Source organism: Kogia breviceps, chromosome 3, assembly GCF_026419965.1.
Source record: "Kogia breviceps isolate mKogBre1 chromosome 3, mKogBre1 haplotype 1, whole genome shotgun sequence".
Classification (NCBI taxonomy): Eukaryota; Metazoa; Chordata; class Mammalia; order Artiodactyla; family Physeteridae; genus Kogia; species Kogia breviceps.
Genome location: NC_081312.1, coordinates 136001370 through 136021127, shown reverse-complemented (window position 1 = coordinate 136021127; position 19758 = coordinate 136001370). Strand labels below are relative to the sequence as shown.

The window sequence follows — 19758 nt, the reverse complement described above, 5'->3', positions numbered from 1 at the left end:
TGGAGAAAACCATAATTCAAAAAGATACATACACTCCAATGTTCATTGCAGCACTATTTACAATAGCCAGGACATGGAAGCAACCTAAATGTCCATCAACAGAGGAATGGATAAAGAAGATGTGGTACATAGATAGAATGGATATATGTGGAATCATAAAAAAGGGTACAAATGAATTTACAAAACATAAGTAGAGGCACAGATGTAGAAAAAAAACTTATGGTTACCATGGGATGGGGGGGGTCGGGATAAATTGGGAGATTGCAACTAACATATACACACTACTATATTTAAAATAGATAACTAACAGGAACCTGCTGTATAGCACAGGGAACTCCACTCAATACTCTGTAATGGCCTATATGGGAAAGAATCTTAAAAAAAAAAAAAAAGAGTGGATATATGTATAACTGATTCACTTTGCTGCACACCTGAAACTAACACAACATTGTAATCAACTATACACCAATAAAAATTTTTTAAAAAAAGAAAAAGAAACTAGGGGGGTGGAAAATGTGACCTAAGCCTTGTAAAATCATTTGACTTTTTAAACTAGGCTATGTTTTACTTTTTAGAGATTTCGCATCATATAAAAAATGTTTATAAGATCTGGTTATGTAAACAATTAGGAAGTATACTATAATTATGTAAAAACATTGAAAGTAAATGTAAAGTGGATATTAGGGTACTGGGCTTATGGAATTTTTCCTTTTATTTTCCACACTTCCTGTTACTTTACAAAACAACATTAGGAACATGTCAATGATAACTCAAAATCACTGGTATCCCTAGTAGGATATGGTATCCATGGACAACCCAAGAGCAAATGAGAAGCTCTATATACAAACATTTTTATGCAGATGAAATGGGGTTAATGTAATTATAAAGGCAGCAATGATAATGAAGTAGAAGAGATGGACTAGAATAAAAAGGTTATTCTGGTCCAACAAATACCCAAGGTCATTGGAAAGGAAGCTGGAAACTACTCCGGTCTCCATAATGGAACATTATAAGAGAACTACTTGTCTGTGAGCACCAGGTGCTTTTAAATTTTTATTTATCTACCAGCTTCTTATTGTCAGACCTGTGTCTTTGTTTGCATAGAAAAAAATCTGTGGACATGGACAACTACTCTAATTCTAAGTATTGTGAAGTCTACTAAAATATTAAAATTGTGCTCTGTAAATTCAATACCTTGGTAAAAGATATTTCCCCTATCTTGTCTACCAATAAAATCTCATTTCAACATTACAAAAACAGCCATGTAATAAATCCTCCATTTATCAGTTGGGCATTTCTGTCTTTTGGAAAGCACAGTGACATCTGTCTCTATTGGGAGAAAAAAGAAATCCAACACCCATGGCAGGATAAAATTAAAATAATTTTCATATTCTCTTCATATTTTTTCACAAGACATTAAAATGCTCAGAAAACATTGCAGAGGAATGCTTGGGAAACCAAGAAAAACCTTACCAGGCTATTTGTTGCACAAAACTGCTTTTAGTTAAGCTGCATCCTATAGGAACAGATTGTAAGGATTTAAAATACAACCATATGAAGAACAAGAACACATGGTTCTTAAATTAGTCATAAATGAAACTCAAATAATTTTCATACATTGTTTTTCTTACTCCTATTCAGGATTACTTACTCCAGCTTTTTAAAAGTTGGTCAAATGTTTTCTGTTTGGATAGCCTAAGATCAAAAGAGGAATATATCTAATTTCTGTTCAGTCTTAGTCATGGATTCTGCTCAATCTTAAGCACTTAGTGCACATCTAATATTATTTACTTTTCATAGCTAAACTGCCAGAGGTAAGGGGATCTGTTCACTTAAAAAATTAAGCTCAAAGTCACTCAACTAAGGAATAACCCCACATGAATGTCTATTTTAAAAGTATTACTGATATTCAAAAACTGTTTACAGATTAAAAGTAAGCATTGACTTGCTGTGCTGAATGCACTTAAACTGTGGTATTAAAATATGAAAAATAGTAACAGCACTGTGTAATTATTTATTATTTCAGAGAGTTCTGTTTAATAATACTAGGAATATAATTAACCTCTACTCTCACTATATATGAACGTTATTAAGATATATTTTATGATATCACAAATAAAATAAGATCATTTTTCACTAAAAAAAAGATATATTTTGGATTTTGTTACATTTTGTTATTTTCTCTAATAAAACAGTTCCTTGAATTATAAAAAGCAAATACAAGTAATTATGTTTTAGTGAGTTTATTTTCAGTTTTGATTTTCTTAGTAATCATCAAAATCTTTAAGTATAACATTAATCCATTATACATAAGTGATATTTTGTTGAATCTAGACTTTGAATGGGTAAATAGCATTTTAGGAAAACAATCTGCCTAGAAACAATAATTACACATTTAATTGGATTGTTTCTTTTTTGAGACTTCTCAGAATTTATATTCTTTAAGCAATCACTCCCATCACTCCTTGCATTCTGACTCTTATCAACTAAGTAACAGGTGACCTATTTTCAGAAAATCCTAGATAATATGGTAATTATCAGTAATAAAATATCCTCCTTAGAACATGATACCCTAAGTACCTTACAAAATTATGTCATGTATGTCTTACAATATTAATGAGTATTTTTTTTTTTTTTTTTTTTTTTTTTTTTTTTTTTTTTTTTGCGGTACGCGGGCCCCTCACTGTTGTGGCCTCTCCCGTTGCGGAACACAGGCTCTGGACGCGCAGGCTCAGCGGCCATGGCTCACGGGCCCAGCCGCTCTGCGGCATGTGGGATCTTCCCAGACCGGGGCGCGAACCCGCATCCCCTACATCGGCAGGCAGACTCTCAACCACTGTGCCACCAGGGAAGCCCTTAATGAGTATTTTTAAAACCATATGATACTATTATATGAGTTCTTAGCTGAAACACAAACTTGTGAAAACAAGACACATAAAATAAGCAAAAAGTAAAATGGAACAATACAAGATTTCTCTCTTCTGCACTGTTAATTGGATTCTTCCAACTAATTCAGCATTCCTATATGGATTAATAAATCTATTGGCTAAAGCATGCTATTAGCAAAACCCTGTCACTAATTTGGTCCCTTATGATTCAGTTGACTTGGCACAGGGAACAACTGTTACCCAAATACATGCCACTGTTCACAATGGCATCTCAGTGAGTACATACAGATGACCAGTGGAAGCCCAGCACAATAGAGGAAAAACCTTCAAGGTACATGCTGGTCAGAAACATCATTTTTATTTACAAAAGCCAACACAATTATTCCTGTAAAAAGCGATTTAAAGAAATTATTCTTTAAAGCATACTCTTCTATTCATTGTACACCTTTTCTATTTAAAGCACACCTTTCTATTTATTTATTCTATTAATATTTAACTTTATAAGCACCAAATAAGGCAAACTTAAAAATTTGATTAAAATACTGAAAACCATGTTCTTAATACAATGCTGCAATGAAGACAAAACTATCAAGGAACTATAATATTAATTCTCAAAATAAACAGGATTTCAAAGCTTTATACAGGCAGAACTCAACTTACAAAAAGGCAGAGTTCTAAAAGTTTGTCTATAGGGACTTCCCTGGTGGTCCAGCGGTTAAGACTTTGTGCTCCCAATGCAGGGGGCCCTGGTTCAATCCCTGTTCAGGGAACTAGATCCTGCATGCCGCAACGAAGCTCCCACACGTGGCAATGAAGATCCCATGTGCCGCAACTAAGACCCGGTGCAGCCAGATAAATAAGTAAATAAATAAATTTTTTAAAAAATTTATTTATTTTTGGCTGCGTTGGGTGTTTGTTACTGCACGTGGGCTTTCTCTAGTTGTGTCGAGCGGGGGCTATTCTTTGTTGCAGCACGCGGGCTTCTCATTGCAGTGGCTTCTCTTGTTGTAGAGCACAAGTTCTAGGCGCGCCGGCTTCGGTTGTTGTGGCTCGCGGGCTCAGTGGCTGTGGCTCCCAGGTCCTAGAGCGCAGGCTCAGTAGTTGTGGCACACAGGATTAGTTGTTCTGTGGCATGTGGGAACCCGTGTACCCTGCATTGGTAGGCGGATCCTTAACCACTGCACCACCAGGGAAGTCCAATAAATAATTTTTTAAAAATAAAGATTAAAAAAAAGTCTGTCTACAAATAGGTTATTCAAAATACAAAAAATGAATTTCCCCTCAAAACAATATCCTTTCTGGGGTGATAGAAATGTTCTATGTTTTGGAGTCATGGTTACATGGAAATCTATATTTGCCAAAACTTATCAAACTACACACTTCAAAGGTGTATTTACTGTTTGTATATTATACTATAATAAATTTGGACTTTAAAAAATGTCCTAAAAGGTGGTTAGAATATCAATCCACCAAAAAGAAATTTAATACATATTTCTAGCACAACACTGTAGCCATGCACCATCTGAACTACAGCTAATCACCACATATATCAGTGTTTCTGTGGGAAAATGAATTATGAGTTCTAAGCAAATACTGACATATATCCATCCTTGCCCTATTCTAAAGCATTTCAAGGACTAGGGTGGATATTTCTGGGCATCTTAGCTTGTTAACTCTCTATCAGCACCAGAAACAGTATTTCTCCACATCAATCATCCTTCAGGTGTTCCAATTTGAAGGAAAGTGTAAATTCCTCCACAAGGCTCTGAACTTGTTCCTGTTCTTCATATGTGTAAGTCCTTCAAAAGCTGAACATTTCTACGTCATGCAATAATAAAACCAAATTAACTACTAATCTATAAACTGGAATAAGACCCAGAAAAATATAAAAATCGTCATAAATTTTCCTACTTTATAGTTCATACAACACTACTCTGTACACTGTGAAATATGCAGTTACAATGATCTTTCCTCACAATACTTTTTTTTTTTTTTTTTTGCGGTACGTGGGCCTCTCACTGTTGTGGCCTCTCCCGTTGTGAAACAACACAGGCTCTGGACACGCAGGCTCAGCGGCCATGGCTCACGGACCTAGCCGCTCCGCGGCATGTGGGATCTTCCCAGACCGGGGCACGAACCCGTGTCCCCTGCATCGGCAGGTGGACTCTCAACCACTGCGCCACCAGGGAAGCCCCACTCACAATACTTTTAAAACGTACATAAGAAAACAACACAGAAAGACTAAATGACTTGACTAAAGTCACAAGTAGGAATGCTGAGATCAAAGTTCTCCTGATTCCCAATGCAGTGTTTTTGCTTCTGCATCTTGCATGATGAAAATCATTTTTATAAGACACATTTGGTACTTATTTATTTGATCAATTCCTCCATATGTAACAATCTCCCATCTCCAACACCACTCCTCCTCCATGCATATGACTCCTTCACCCTAATTTGGCTGTGACAACTCCTTCCAGACCAACCCTCTGCCCCACCAGGCTGACATCTCCCTTATCCAGATTAAACTATGATACCCCATTTGCTGGGCCTACCCAGTGGGGACACTGACCTTGCCTTGCTTAGACTCTGACACTCTGTGCTGTCCTCACGTCTGCATGGACGCATCCTGTTTAGGTTCTGACCCCTGGAAATAGTCTGTCCTCCAGCATGGACACTCTCTTTATCCTGCTCGTCCTCTGATCCCCCATGCTAGGCTACCCCCTGCATGGATAGATGCTCTCCTCACCTGGCTTGGGCTCCAACACCATGCTAGGCTGCTCCTCCTTCTTCACCCATTCAGGTTTTGACACCCCTCTTTGAACCACTGTTTCCCAAGCTCCTCTCTATCCACCATGGATACCCACTTTGCTCTATCCCACTAATGATAGTGGACTACAAGGGCAGGAAAGGTTTCACACATGAATTTAATATAGTAGAATTAATTCACTTAATTTATGCTACAAATGCACTCCCAAATTGTAGAAATATTCAGGTGAAATTTTATGTTCTACACCTACTCTCAGCATGTGACAATCTACCTTAGACCAAAAGGAGAGGTAAAAATTAAAGATGATCAAGTTAGAGGTCCATAGACTTGGACAAAACTCCCATAGTCTGTAAGTGGACAGGCAGTGTTACAGACCTGGTTGCTAAAATAAAACTCATAATTTGGTAAAATCCTGCAAAGTACTCTTAAGAGGTTGTGGTCTATAACATCTAGTAGGCCACCAAAACTTTCATAATAAAGGGTCAGTGATGAAATGGAATTAATTTAAATTTTGTTAAAAGCTGGTTAAGTTATAAATAGAAACTGTAACTCATAACATTTATAATAGTCACAAAAAATAAGTTATGGCACTGTAGACATACTATTACTTACTTTATCTACACAATCATCAAAAAACGCCAGGCTGGCATCTTTATCACTGACAAAAGAACATTCCTCAATGAAGCGAATAAACATTTGTGTTTTGGTCATCATGTTATAGAATTTCTGATGTGACCGGTCCCGGCTTCTTAAGAAAGCTGTTCAACATAAATTTGTAATGTTAGCATATATAATATCATTTATAGATTCAGAGAATTTTTGAGCTAGAAGGAACTAGATCAACCATGTCATCTATACCCCCCACACCCTACTATTTTACAGAAAAAGAAACTAAGACCCCTGAAGGGGAAGTAACCTGACAAAGATGGCAATAGGAAAGGAACTTGAACCCAGATCTTTCAAATCCCCCAACCTAGGGGCTCCTCTGCTTGCCCAACACCACCGGGCTGCCCTGAAAACTAAAAGCATCAATATCTTAACACATCTGTGACACAAGAGAGTGCAGTGGTCCATGGTTAGGAAGCTCTATACTTTTCAAATAGTCTCTTCTGCATATTTTGCTAATGGGATTATATCTAATGTGCCTGAGAAATAACCAGTCCTATGGAAATGGATTACCAACTGAGTTGATACACACTCCTGAAATACATATTTTGATAAATATGAGCTACTAACCCAGAAAGCAGTCATCACAAGGTTAAGCTCAATAATATGAAAGCTATAGTACTATGCTATCACTCACCTTGTAGGGCAAAAAGAGAGGCTGCATCTGTGGCTGTCTCAGATGGGGCTTGTGTTATTGGTCTTAAGTATGATCTATAACCTTTTAAAATAGAGGCCATGAAACACAAAAATGCCTCTTGGATTTCCAAATCTATCATGTGCAACCTCTTTCCAGAATTAAAATCATAATCATTCATTGCTAAGTCCATTAGTCCATCGTCTCTTGGTCTCTGCTGCACTGTGAAGAAATACAGTGTTAATGTTTTCCCCAGAACTGTCAAAATTAATGTTCATAATGGTATCAATTATAAATCCATTGCACATGTAATTCATTATGCTGCATACCTTAAACTTGTACAGTCCTGTATGTCAATTATATCTCAATAAAACTGAAAGAAAAATAATAAATGTGTTGTGTTTTCAAAAGGGCTCAAGCTACTGCAACCCTTTGTTTACATAACTCCTTAATATATAACCCTAGCAAAACTTGAATTTGGTCTGAGGATAAGTATTGTAGTAATGCTCAATGTTAACTTCCTGATTTTCATGGTTATAGCATACTGTAGTGATACAGAATGTACCTGTTGGTAGGAAATACACTCCATTTGGAGATGATGGGGACATCTATTCTCAAAAGGTCACAGAAACAAAGTTTGTGATTGCCTCAAAATTTTAAAACTTCTTAAAATATGAGGAACAATAAATCATCTTAGGGAGGTTTTTTTGGAGTTCTTATTGTTTAAAAAAGTAAAAGTACGTGGGCACTGGAATGGAAGGCCTAGGTTTTAATCCTAGCTTCATCCTTATTAACTGTATGATCTCTGACAAGCTACCTCCCTCAAATTTAGTATCTTCACAGTTGTAAAGACAAAAGAATGTATGTGAAAGTGCTCTGAAGCTGTAAAGTGATAAATAATCCTGAATAACAATATCAGTATTGTTTAAACCTGTAATTTTAAGCTGTAAGATTCTGCCCTTCAGTAGAGCTAGATGGGTTATTTCACTTATTTTAATAATACTTAAATATTGCTACAAAAGCTGCTGGACTTCTCAGCTATTCAAAAGAAGCACATGAATTTTAGTCTGTCATGCAGAGTGAAGTAAGTCAGAAGGAGAAAAACAAATACTGTATACACTAACACATATATATGGAATCTAAGAAAAAAAATGTCATGAAGAGACTAGGGGTAGGACGGGAATAAAACACAGACCTACTAGAGCATGGACTTGAGGATATGGGGAGGGGGAAGAGTAAGCTGTGATGAAGTGAGAGAGTGGCATGGACATATATACACTACCAAATGTAGGGTGGATAGCTAGTGGGAAGCAGCCGCATGGCACAGGGAGATCAGCTAGGTGGTTTGTGACCACCTAGAGGGGTGGGTTAGGGAGGGTGGGAGGGAGGGAGATGCAAGAGGGAAGAGATATGGGAACATATGTGTATGTATAACTGATTCACTTTGTTGTAAAGCAGAAACTAACACACCATTGTAAAGCAATTATACTCCAATAAAGATGTTTTAAAAAAAAGAAGAGAAAAACAAAAACAAAAGAAGCACATGAATTTTAGAAAGCAATTAACTAAGTAGCTTAAATAAAATTCCATACATAATTTATTTGTTCCATAGTATAAAATTTGTTCCATTTGATGTCATTTTTTCATATGCTGATACTTATGAGCCACTTCCGAATTATCTAGTTATAAGGTTTACTTAGTAAAAACTGTCTGTTTCCATGTCTCTTTCCAACTATTCTATAGGCACCCTTGAACCCTCGAGGATGTAGGCCACCTCCCATGTTTATATTTCACCTAATACATAAATGAGAACCTCAAATATTGCTGTACCATTAATGACCATTTTTTATAAAATAAGTATTAAATTATGAACCCTGAATGGACTGTTGGTATAAAATACCAAGAGGATTAGATAAATGAAGGCTTAATTCCTCTTATTGGTAATTCTGGATCACTATCAAGATACTCTTATAGTAAGCTTTGAACTGAAATTCTCCATATCCTAATCAATTTTCACTTTAATTTCCAAATGCTTTGGGGAAGCTTCTATTTTCAAATTATTTGAGGTAAGCACAGCATTAAGATCTACTGAAGGTGAAAAGCACATGACCTTGCTCTCAACCCACAAAAATCATCAGCATTTTCTAATGTAATTTAAACCATCTGTCTTAGATTTTCAAAACTAACTTTCTATTCTATGTATAAAGAAAATATACAAGTAGAAACCAGTATTTTTTTCCATAGTATTTGAAAATAATCACCTTAATCTCTTTTTGAATTTTATTATGATGTAAAATATAAACTTTGTAAATCTCCCATTCAGCTTCTAAAAAATTTTGCTTTAATGCTCATTTGCCTTTAAGATTGTAAAAACACTTTCCTTTAGGTAAACACCATCCTTTTACAAGTAAGGCAAAGTTGCTGGAGTCCTTTCTTCAGATTAAATTACTTCCTTTAATTAAATTATACACTTACATTTTGCCAACTGCTGGTGCAAATTATTCAGTGTGTTCATCAGATTTTTACATGGTTTCTTTGGAAGTACCTTCCAGGCTACATTTTTCTTGTCACCAGTTCTGAGATTAAATGACAACAATAATATATTTGTCAGATTAACTTGGGGTGGGACAGGGGTGGGTATATATCTGTTATTTATAAAAAGGGGAAAAGAGAAAACACATCGAACAAAAATAAAATATACAAATTATTCTACTTAACAGAAGAAAAATACTACAGGGGTAAATTGGAGTATTTAATACTTAAAAATTAATTTATATGAGAGTAGAACCCTGTATTAAATATAGCTCAAAACTTTATACTTATGTTTATACTAAGTCAATTCCACTTGCTTTGGAATCATGCAAATCACTACAAAACTTAATGTGGTGGTCATTACTCTTAATCTCATCTAAGAGTCTTTAGACACCTAAATATTGGGAAAATCCTACTATTAGGAGATTTTTTTCTTGTATACTCTAAGACAAAGCACTGTAGAAAACTTTCAATGAACTTATGATCCATAAAGCTTATCAAAATACTTCAGTATATCCAAATATTTAGTTTCCTAAAAATATAAGTAAAATTTAGCTTTGTTTCTTTCAGAAAAGAAATAATCTATAATATTAGATTATATGGGCTTCCCTGGTGGCACAGGGAAGAATCCGCCTGCCAATGCAGGGGACACGGGTCCGAGCCATGCTCTGGGAAGATCCCACATGCCGCGGAGCAACTAAGCCCATGCGCCACAACTACTGAAGCCCGCACGTCACAGCTACTGAAGCCCGTGCACCTAGAGCCCATGCTCCACAATAAGAGAAGCCACTGCAATGAGAAGCCCACGCACTGCGACGAAGAGTAGCCCCCACTTGCTGCAACTAGAGAAAGGCCATGTGCAGCAACGAAGACCCAACACAGCCGAAAATAATAAATAAATAAATAATTTTTAAAAATTAGATTATTTGAATAAAGTATAACACTCCAAAATATTTTTATAACTATAAAAGAGGACATCAGCTTGACAATGATATCTTTGTTTCTAGATGAACTCCTATAATCGCCTTTATACAACCTTTACAACACAGTTAATCCTTTTTTAAAAAAATTTATTTTATTTATTTTTATTTTTGGCTGCATTGGGTCTTTGTTGCTGTGTGTGGGCTTTCTCTAGTTGCGGCGAGCAGGGGCCACTCTTTGTTGCAGTGTGCAGGCCTCTCACCACAATGGCTTCTCTTGTTGCGGAGCACGGGCTCTAGGCACATGGGCTTCAGTAGTTGAGGCACGCGGGCTCAGTAGTTGTGGCTTGCGGGCTCTAGAGTGCAGGCTCAGTAGTTGTGGCACATGGGTTTAGTTGCTCTGCAGCATGTAGGATCTTCACGGACCAGGGCTTGAACCCTTGTCCCCTGCATTGGCAGGCAGATTCTTAACCACTGCGCCACCTGGGAAGCCCATAATCTTTAAACAACTATATATGGAGTAGGAGAAGAAAAGAGCATGGTGATAAAACATGATAAAGCTTTTGGACTTAACTATAGCTTTGTTGATTCCACTCTCTATTTATTAAATCTTTTTTCTATTTCAAAAGCAATAAATACTCATTTTAGAAAACTTGAAAAATGCAGAGAAAAAGGAGAAGAAAAGTAAATCACTTATGTTCTAACCACCAAAGACAACATCGTAACACCAGTGTGAAATGGAATTGCTGAACTTTTTTTTTTAATGTTCCCTAAACTTCCCACAGAACAAAAAGGGCAAATATTACTTTGAAAGAAAAAAGAGTGTATGGGAAAGCTTAAGCTGACAAAGAAGAACTGTCTTGGAATCTACCCTATTTTTCCACAATGATAATAAAATACAGATAGGGCAGGGTCAAACTGCAGATGTCCTGCTGTGAGATTTTATTTCATCTATAATGTGATCAGGACTATGGAACTCTGTATTAAAGTGAGAACACAATGTAAAAACACTTTGGACATTATTTTCTTGCTAAAACTTTAAAACACAGCACTCCTACTGTGCCTTAGCATTCACTCTGTGTGCCTGCCTTGCTAACTAGATTATAAGTAACTTAAGAGAAAGGAGTGTATCTGGTTTGTCTTTTTATTTCCAGTGCCTAGCAAAAACAAACAAACAAAGAAAAAAAGCAACTCAAGAGATGTCTGTAGCATAAGTGAATGAATAGTATTTTGGTATCATTTCATCAAATTACTATTATTTACTCACATAATTTCCTCCTCTTGCCCTTGATATCATCACTTTAAAACTTGGCTCGGGAGAAGAGTTTTATCGAGAGACTTCCCTGGTGACGCGGTGGTTAAGAATCCACCTGCCAATGCAGGGGACACGGGTTCGAGCCCTGGTCCAGGAAGATTCCACATGCCGCAGAGCAACTAAACCCGTGTGCCACGACTACTGAGCCTGCACTCTAGAGCCCATGAGCCACAACTGCTGAGCCCATGTGCCACAACTACTGAGCCCAAGCACCTAGAGCCCGTGCTCTGCAACAAGAGAAGCCACCACAATGAGAAGCCCGTGAACCGCAACAAAGAGTGGCCCCCGCTTGCCGCAACTAGAGAATGCCTGCACGTAGCAATGAAGACCCAACGCAGCCAAAAATAAATATATTTTTTTTTAAAAAAGGAATTTTATCTAGTACCTGAGTTTGGACCTATGACAGCCTTCTGCATTTTTATTCATAGTGAGTTCCATTTATAGGATTACTATTGCATAAGTAGTTAGCCAGTAATTAGTGGCAGAAATAATAGTTAGGGAGTCAGACAATGATAGTTTCAAAATCAGTTCTGGCAGTATTAAGTTATGTGCCTTTTTATAAATTACTTAAAAATCTAAGCTTTGGTTTTCTTATCTGTCTGTCAGACTGGTTAGTAAAAACTACCTCATAAAGTACAGAGAATAATATGAGATACCTTAGGTTATGCATACAGCTTTATGCCTAGTACATATGAGATATTAATTTCCTTTTCTTCAGAAATTTCTTGACATTCATAATATATTCCTTATTATATGTATTTATGAGTCAGAGAAGGGAAAAGGAAACCACAAATTTCATACTCAGATTTTTCTTTCAAATTTCAGGTTGAGGCTCCAGAAATTCAGGATGAAGGAAAGTAGAAAGCTATTAATTCACTAGTTTAGTCTTCCCATAGGTTTGGAAAGGCAATAAAACCAAGAAGGAAGACCACTGGTGAGTACAAACAAGTCATGTTTCTTTGATTCTTTAACTCATTAGTGATCAAAACAAAGTTAAAATAATAAGAAAAAAATTCTTCTAACAAATTGAGGAAAAGTATAAAAGTATAAAAAGAGAGAAAATGTATATACTTATTTACCACCCTGAATTTCAATTTTTAAAAACATTATGTCATGTAACATTAACTGGCCAAAAAAAAAGAGATACTACTTTAATATTTGAAGAATTAAATATTTCTAGTAAAGCATGAAATGTTCATGGTAAAGAATCTTTGACGCTATTTATCCCATATATAAAATGGCTTTAATGCACAAAGTACATCCCATATTTTCTTGGTTAGGCTTTTGAAAGCATACATGCCTTATAAAAGAAAATTATTTTTTGCTAAACTTTTCTAATGGTTTAGGCAGTTGAGGTTTTGACATATAACAATACTAGAATTAATGTAAGATTTCAGAATTAAAAGGCTTTAATATGAAACATGCTTATTTAAAAATGGAGAAAAATCTATTTCACAAATATGTACTTAAATTGTAAAAGGTATACTAGCTTTTGGGCTTTACTAATAGGGTAACTTGCAGTTATTTTAAGTATGTCCTGTGGATGCAACGTGGTATTGCATCAATTTCCTCTTCCCTGAAGAGCTTAAGTATGATTAAACTAAAAATAAACAATACAAAACACTGAATTATAAGAAATCTGTAAGTATACAGTTCTAGTAGCTTAGCTACAACTTAAATATTATTCCAATACATAGAGAGAAAATTATAAAATCCTTACATTTCTTACATAAATTTCTAAGTAAGTGTAAGATTATAATATTTCTCAAATATTGAAAGAGCTGAGGATTAAAACCTTCTCTAATACACTAAACCTATCCCATCAAAGTATAGTAAGAACTGATTCAAAGATGGTAAAAACCCCAAATATAAAAACAACATAGCTCAAAAGAATTCTAGTTATCATTCATAAAATATACATTTACATACATACACTACAAAGTTGTACATTACTGGAAGTAGAATCATTAAAACGAACTTACTGAGAAATTGTGTTGGTATCTAGGTCAACACAACTGACATCTGGTGGAGGGTCATAGAGATCAAAGTATCTTGAATCAATTCCTACTATGAATGGACATGGTGCACTCAAGACATCTGCTAAAGCCAGTGGGCAGAGAGGAACATAGGGGCATGGCCAGTGGAAAGGGAAAATCATCTTGGATAAATAAAAGATAAGAGAGTATTTAGCTGTATGTGACACTGAAGCATAATTCATCAGCACACACAAAAAACTGTCTTTTAAATATTTATACTGAAAGTAGTATAATGCTTGTTAAATAATTACAACTAGTGTTAATGGCCAGAAAATTGAAATTCATTACACTCTGAATTTTAGTTAAGCATTAAAACAGCTTTAAATTATATGAATAATTAGGTTTAAAATGAAACTGATTGCCAATAAGAAACTGTGATACTCACAGACACTAATGCTTCTGTCACACTAGTAAGCACTGAAGGCCGTAAGGAATGAATAAGAATCTTATGTTCTGTTACTGCAAACACCAGCAATGTCACAGCATTTTCAGGGCCTAAATTCTGAAGTAGTGTTGAAAACTTGCCACCACTATAAATCCAAACAAAAATATATAATTTAAAAAACAGAGATCAAACACCTCATTATCCAAAATAAGTTTTAAAAGTTCATGATTAGGGTAGGATTGTAGTTCATATTACATATTTAACTTTAAACATGACTGTTGCTCTTATGTAGGGAAAACATTGCATTAGAAACACACTATGAAACTAATGAAGTTTTATGAGGTTCTGAAATCATTTGACTCTTCTGTGTTGTATTAAATATGGAAAATGAAAAGTCATCTGCTTCATTTTAGATAAAAAGATCTGCCATGTAGATAATGTTCAAATAAAGAATTCAATGTATAAGAAGGGTGCTTTGGTTGAAAGCAATCGTTTAATGCAAGTTTTTTTTTCTTTTTTCTTTTTTTTTTAACATGGCTCATCTTCCTCTGTAATTATCAGAAAATGTACGTGACTTACAGGTCCAACTTCCTTAAGGTAAATACACATCTCAAAATATGGATTTACAAAGAGCTAGATTATCTTTACTATTGTAATGATAATATTAATTAAGAGCTACTAAGTGATGATATACACATACAAAGCAAATTAATAATCAAAACTTAGACATTGTACATGGTAACAAAATACTGCATTAACAAAGTAAATGATTCTGGGCTTCCCTGGTGGCACAGTGGTTAAGAATCCGCCTGCCAATGCAGGGGACATGGGTTCAGGCCCTGCTCCAGGAAGATCTCACATGCTGCAGAGCAACTAAGCCCGTGTGCCACAACTACTGAGCCTGCATGCTAGAGCCCACGAGCCACAACTACTGAGCCCAAGTGCCACAACTACTGAAGCCTGCTCACCTAGAGCCTGTGCTCTACGACAAGAGAAGCTACCCAATGAGAAGCCCGTGCACCGCAATGAAGAGTAGCTCCCGCCCGCCACAACTAGAGAAAAGCCTGCGCGCAGCAACAAAGACCAAACGCAGCCAAAAATAAAAAAATAAATTAAAAAAAAAATTTTTTTTTTAAAGTACATGATTCAGTAAGCTAACCAGTATTTCATCTTTATAATGTTAAATAACTGGCTTCACTGAATTAACTTTTTAAAAAATAAACCAAAACTAATAAAGTCTCTTGGAGAAATGAACACATACGCCCACAAAAAACTTGCGCATGTTCATAGCAGCATTATTTATAGTAGCCCGAAAGTAGAAACAACCTAAATGTCTGTTAACTGATAAATGGATAAATAAAATGTGGTACATCCATACACTGAAATATTTGTTGGAAAATAAAAAGGACGATACATGCTATAACATGGATAAACATTGGAAACATGCTAAGTGAAAGAAGCCAAACACAAAAGGCCACATTTTATATGATTCCATTTATATGAAATGTCCAGGACAGGCAAATCTGAAGCGAAAGAAGCAGATCAGCAGTTGCCTAGGGCTGGGAAGGGGGCATGTGTGTGTTTATATATATAGGGATGGGAGGGGTAAGGGAAGGTAACTGCTAAAGGGTACAGGGTTTTTTTGGAGCTAAGAAAATGTTCTAAAATTGATTATAGTGATAGTTGTGAACTCTGTGAATGTAATCATTGAATTGTACAATTTAACTGGGTGAATTGTATGGTATGTGAATTATATATCAATAAAGCCATTACCAAAAAATTAAAAAAGGCTCTTGGGTAATGTAGAATTGTTTTAAAGTAGTCTCAGTCAGTATTTCTAATTTATTCTCAGCTCAAACAAAGGTTAAGAAAACACTGGTCGGGCTTCCCTGGTGGCGCAGCGGTTGAGAGTCCGCCTGCCGATGCGGGGGACACGGGTTGGTGCCCTGGTCCGGGAAGATCCCACATGCCGCGGAGCGGCTGGGCCCGTGAGCCATGGCCGCTGAGCCTGCGGAGCCTGTGCTCCGCAATGGGAGAGGCCACAACAGTGAGAGGCCCGTGCACCACAAAAAAAAAAAAAAAGAAAAAAAAAAGAAAACACTGGTCAATCTGGGCCAAGATCTGGTGATGAAATAATCTGTAATTCTTACAAAATTAATGTCAAAGATGGCAGCTGGTCTCCCTTAGGTATGTGCTACAAAATAACTTAATTATATTGTAACTATTTCCCTGCTAGAAAAATTACACAGCTAATTAAATGTCAAGAAATGATACTTTAGAAACAACATATTTCATAATATCTCTGAACTTTTAAGGTGATAAAATACATTATTCTATTCCATGGGCTAGTATTTATAAGTAACTTTTTATTTGGGGGTTAAATTTAAAATTAATTGCATTTGAATGTTCTTCAGAGGATATTTAAAGCTAAAAAATTGTTTTCATAATCTACAGACATATATATGTATTTATGTAGTTGTATGTACTTAATCATAATAAATGGATACACAAAATGCCAAACGCTATTGTAAAAGTTTTCCTGTGTTCTTTAAGACCTTTAACCTCACTGTTAAGTAAAAGAAATTCAGGTAAGAAACAATAAATGAGAAGTATTTCCATCGACATTTGCAATTTTCCCTAGGAAAGAGAGAAAATACTTGAATATTACTTTAGCTCACACTACATTTAGAGAAACTCAAATGAAGTTTTACTTGCCTTAGTGGAAGAGGTGAAGAAACAGGCTGACTGAGAATCAGATTATCATGTGGTGATAACTGAAAATAGATTTAAAATAAAGTATTTGAAATATAAAGATGAACTTTAAAACACCACCTTCCAGAAAAAAACATATATATATAGATGATGCCCATAAAGTTTCAATATCCCCATTCACCAGTATAGGAACCGTCTATATCACTAAGATCCTGAAAAATACGTCCTGATGACTGACCTAACTACTAACTCTTCTTAGTCTGAATCCTATCTCTTTTCTTCTGTTTCTCAACATTTCCCTGATGCCATTTAACAAATCTGTATCAAAAGATTAAATTATTCATTTAATACGGTAAAACCAGAATTAGCAAACCTATGGCCTCAAGGCAAATCCACAGGCCATTTGCTTTTATAAATAAAGTCTTATTAAAACAAAGCCATGTACATTTGTTTACTGTTACCTATAGGTGCATTTGTGCAATGAAAGCAGAGCTGAGTAGTTTCCAAAGAGACAGTATGGCCTTTACTGTAAAAACTGAAACACTGTTTCGGCCTCAACATAAAAAAGTTGCCAACTTCTGCTATAAAACATATCTTTTATGTGTATTCAAACTGAGTGTGCTATATGTATTCTGGCACTAAATAACAAGAAGTAATTTGGGATGATATGTAGATATGCAGACTACTTATAAAGCTTATCAAAATGATATTTTTCTAGACATTTTATCTGTATCAATGTATTAATGCAATTAATTTAATCTACAATTAAAATTTTATGCAGAGTTATACAATTTTGCAAATATCTATTTATAAATGATTTCTAATTTTGAATGATACTCCATTAAGGGCTGTGATAAATACAAGGCACATATAGTGATAATACATGAAATATTTTCTCAAAATCACTTCAAAAATCGTGATTAAATAGATTCAAAAGACAACTTACATATAAAGAGCATAGACAAAAAAGAAATGTAAACAAAAGATGAAAGATAAAGTCAACAGGGAAAAGAGATGGGGAAAATAATTTATGTTCACTTTGAACTTCCTCCTCTCACAAAGATATGAGCAATTCTTCCTGCAATATATGAAAACACACAGCTTTTTCTTTTATCTCTTCTAATATATTGAACTTAGGGAATAAGTGCCAAAGGCACAAATGTTCAAATACCAAGAATAAATTTAGGGAAAGCAGTCCCTTTTTACATGTTCAAAACATCTACTGCTGTCTACTTCTTTAACTCTGCAATGCTTTATCTAATAGGAAACATTAGATGTCTGCCTGGGAGGCAGTTAATAAAACCATAAGTGTCCAAACTCCAACGTAAAACAGTATCTGGTTCTCTTTTGATTTCATTTGATTTTTTTACCCATATAAAATTGTTATTCTTATGGTACATTTTGATAGAGTCAATAAGTATTTAACAGAGCACTTACATCATGAAAATCTTACCTGAACTAAAATCCGTGGTCTCTGAGGAGATGGAAAAGGAACTTTATGCATAAAATGAGAAATATGCCTTAAAAACAAACAAACAAACACCTGATTGATTCCAAACTGAATACCATATGCTATAAAGGTCAACATGTCACCACAAGTCCAGGTTGAGTCAAAAGCTCTGTGTACCTATAATTTCGAAATCCCTGCTACTACAAAAGCAAGTGAACAAACAACAACCAAAAATCATTTGTCCCAGGAAAGTTGCTTCTATCTAAAACCACCCACAAACTTTTCATATTAATACTTTCTCATATTCAATAACGTTTGTGTTATTAATGTCTGAAAAGCCACTGTAACTTCTACCTCTCCCTAAGAAGATAACAAACAACGTATCAGAGATGTGGACATTACCAAAGAAGCTAATTCTTGCATATACTTTTTGGTCAATTGCTCATATTTTAAAAATGAAGCAACCACTGAGTACTACAGAAAAATGAAAGAGTTTAACTGTTTCTAAAACATGAACAATATACTTTCTATTAACAATAGGTTAAAAATTCTATTACTGATTTTTGTTTTTTTTCCCCAGAAGAGAACAGATAAAAAGCTAGATTGATGGGTTTTGTTTTGAACACCGTGGAAAAGAAAAAAGGCAACAACACTGAACAATCCTTTTTTAAGGAACGAGTTTTTTCTCTATTACTTTAAAATTATTTCCAAATCATCTTGGTTTCAGAACTGAGATAATTTCAACTGGATACAAAACATCAGAAGAGAAAATTATTAATTTTTTACAAACATGTTTTGACTGCCTGCTATATATAAGATACTGTCAGACATGTTGGGAATTATTTTTTAAAAAGCCATATACTACCAGTTTCTACTGTTAAGATACTCACAATCCAAGAACAAAAAGATAAGGGGAATGAGTTCCAGAGGACACATATCTGCTTGCATTATGTGAAGCAGTTAGAATAGCAGAAAACTAAGTGTGATCCATGAATACCTAAAGATTCCCAAGACCCATTCTGGGAGAATCTGCAAGGTCAAAGCTACTTTTTAAAGACACTGTTTGCCATTTTCATTGTGTTGATATTTGCACTGATGGTGCAAAAACATTGTGGATAAAACTGCTGCTCCTTACTATGAATCAAGGGAGTGGCACTGAACTGTAGCTGTTGTATTCAGTTTCACTAAAGAATGTCTCGGATGAAGCAGTAAATACTATTAATTTTATTAAATTTTGACTCTGCAGTGTATACTTATAAATAATCTGTGTGATGAAAGGGGAATAATGCATAAAGCACTTCTGCTGCATACAGGAGTACAATGTTTGTCTTGAGGAAGAGCACTTGTGTGACTGAGTTGTGAGTGAATTAGCTGTTTTTGTTTTGCTGTGTTTCCAGAGAATGCCATTTTTCCTTGAAAGAACAAAAGACATATTAACATTATCTAATGTGGG

At 35.3% G+C, this 19758-nt stretch overlaps 1 protein-coding gene across 7 annotated transcripts in view; it reads right to left on the bottom strand.

Annotated features, from left to right (window-relative positions):
* The window catches only part of DENND4A (DENN domain containing 4A), a 134287-nt gene that overhangs the window by 46243 nt on the left and 68286 nt on the right, over window positions 1–19758 (bottom strand). For all 7 annotated transcript variants that reach the window (XM_059057687.2, XM_059057688.2, XM_067029622.1 and 4 more), the window contains 7 exons: window positions 18309–18375; window positions 16859–16917; window positions 14144–14288; window positions 13705–13880; window positions 9431–9531; window positions 6959–7177; window positions 6268–6413 (listed from right to left, as the gene is read on the bottom strand). In XM_059057687.2, the coding sequence (XP_058913670.1) occupies window positions 6268–6413; window positions 6959–7177; window positions 9431–9531; window positions 13705–13880; window positions 14144–14288; window positions 16859–16917; window positions 18309–18375 (913 nt within the window). The remainder of the gene's footprint in view (window positions 1–6267; window positions 6414–6958; window positions 7178–9430; window positions 9532–13704; window positions 13881–14143; window positions 14289–16858; window positions 16918–18308; window positions 18376–19758) is intronic.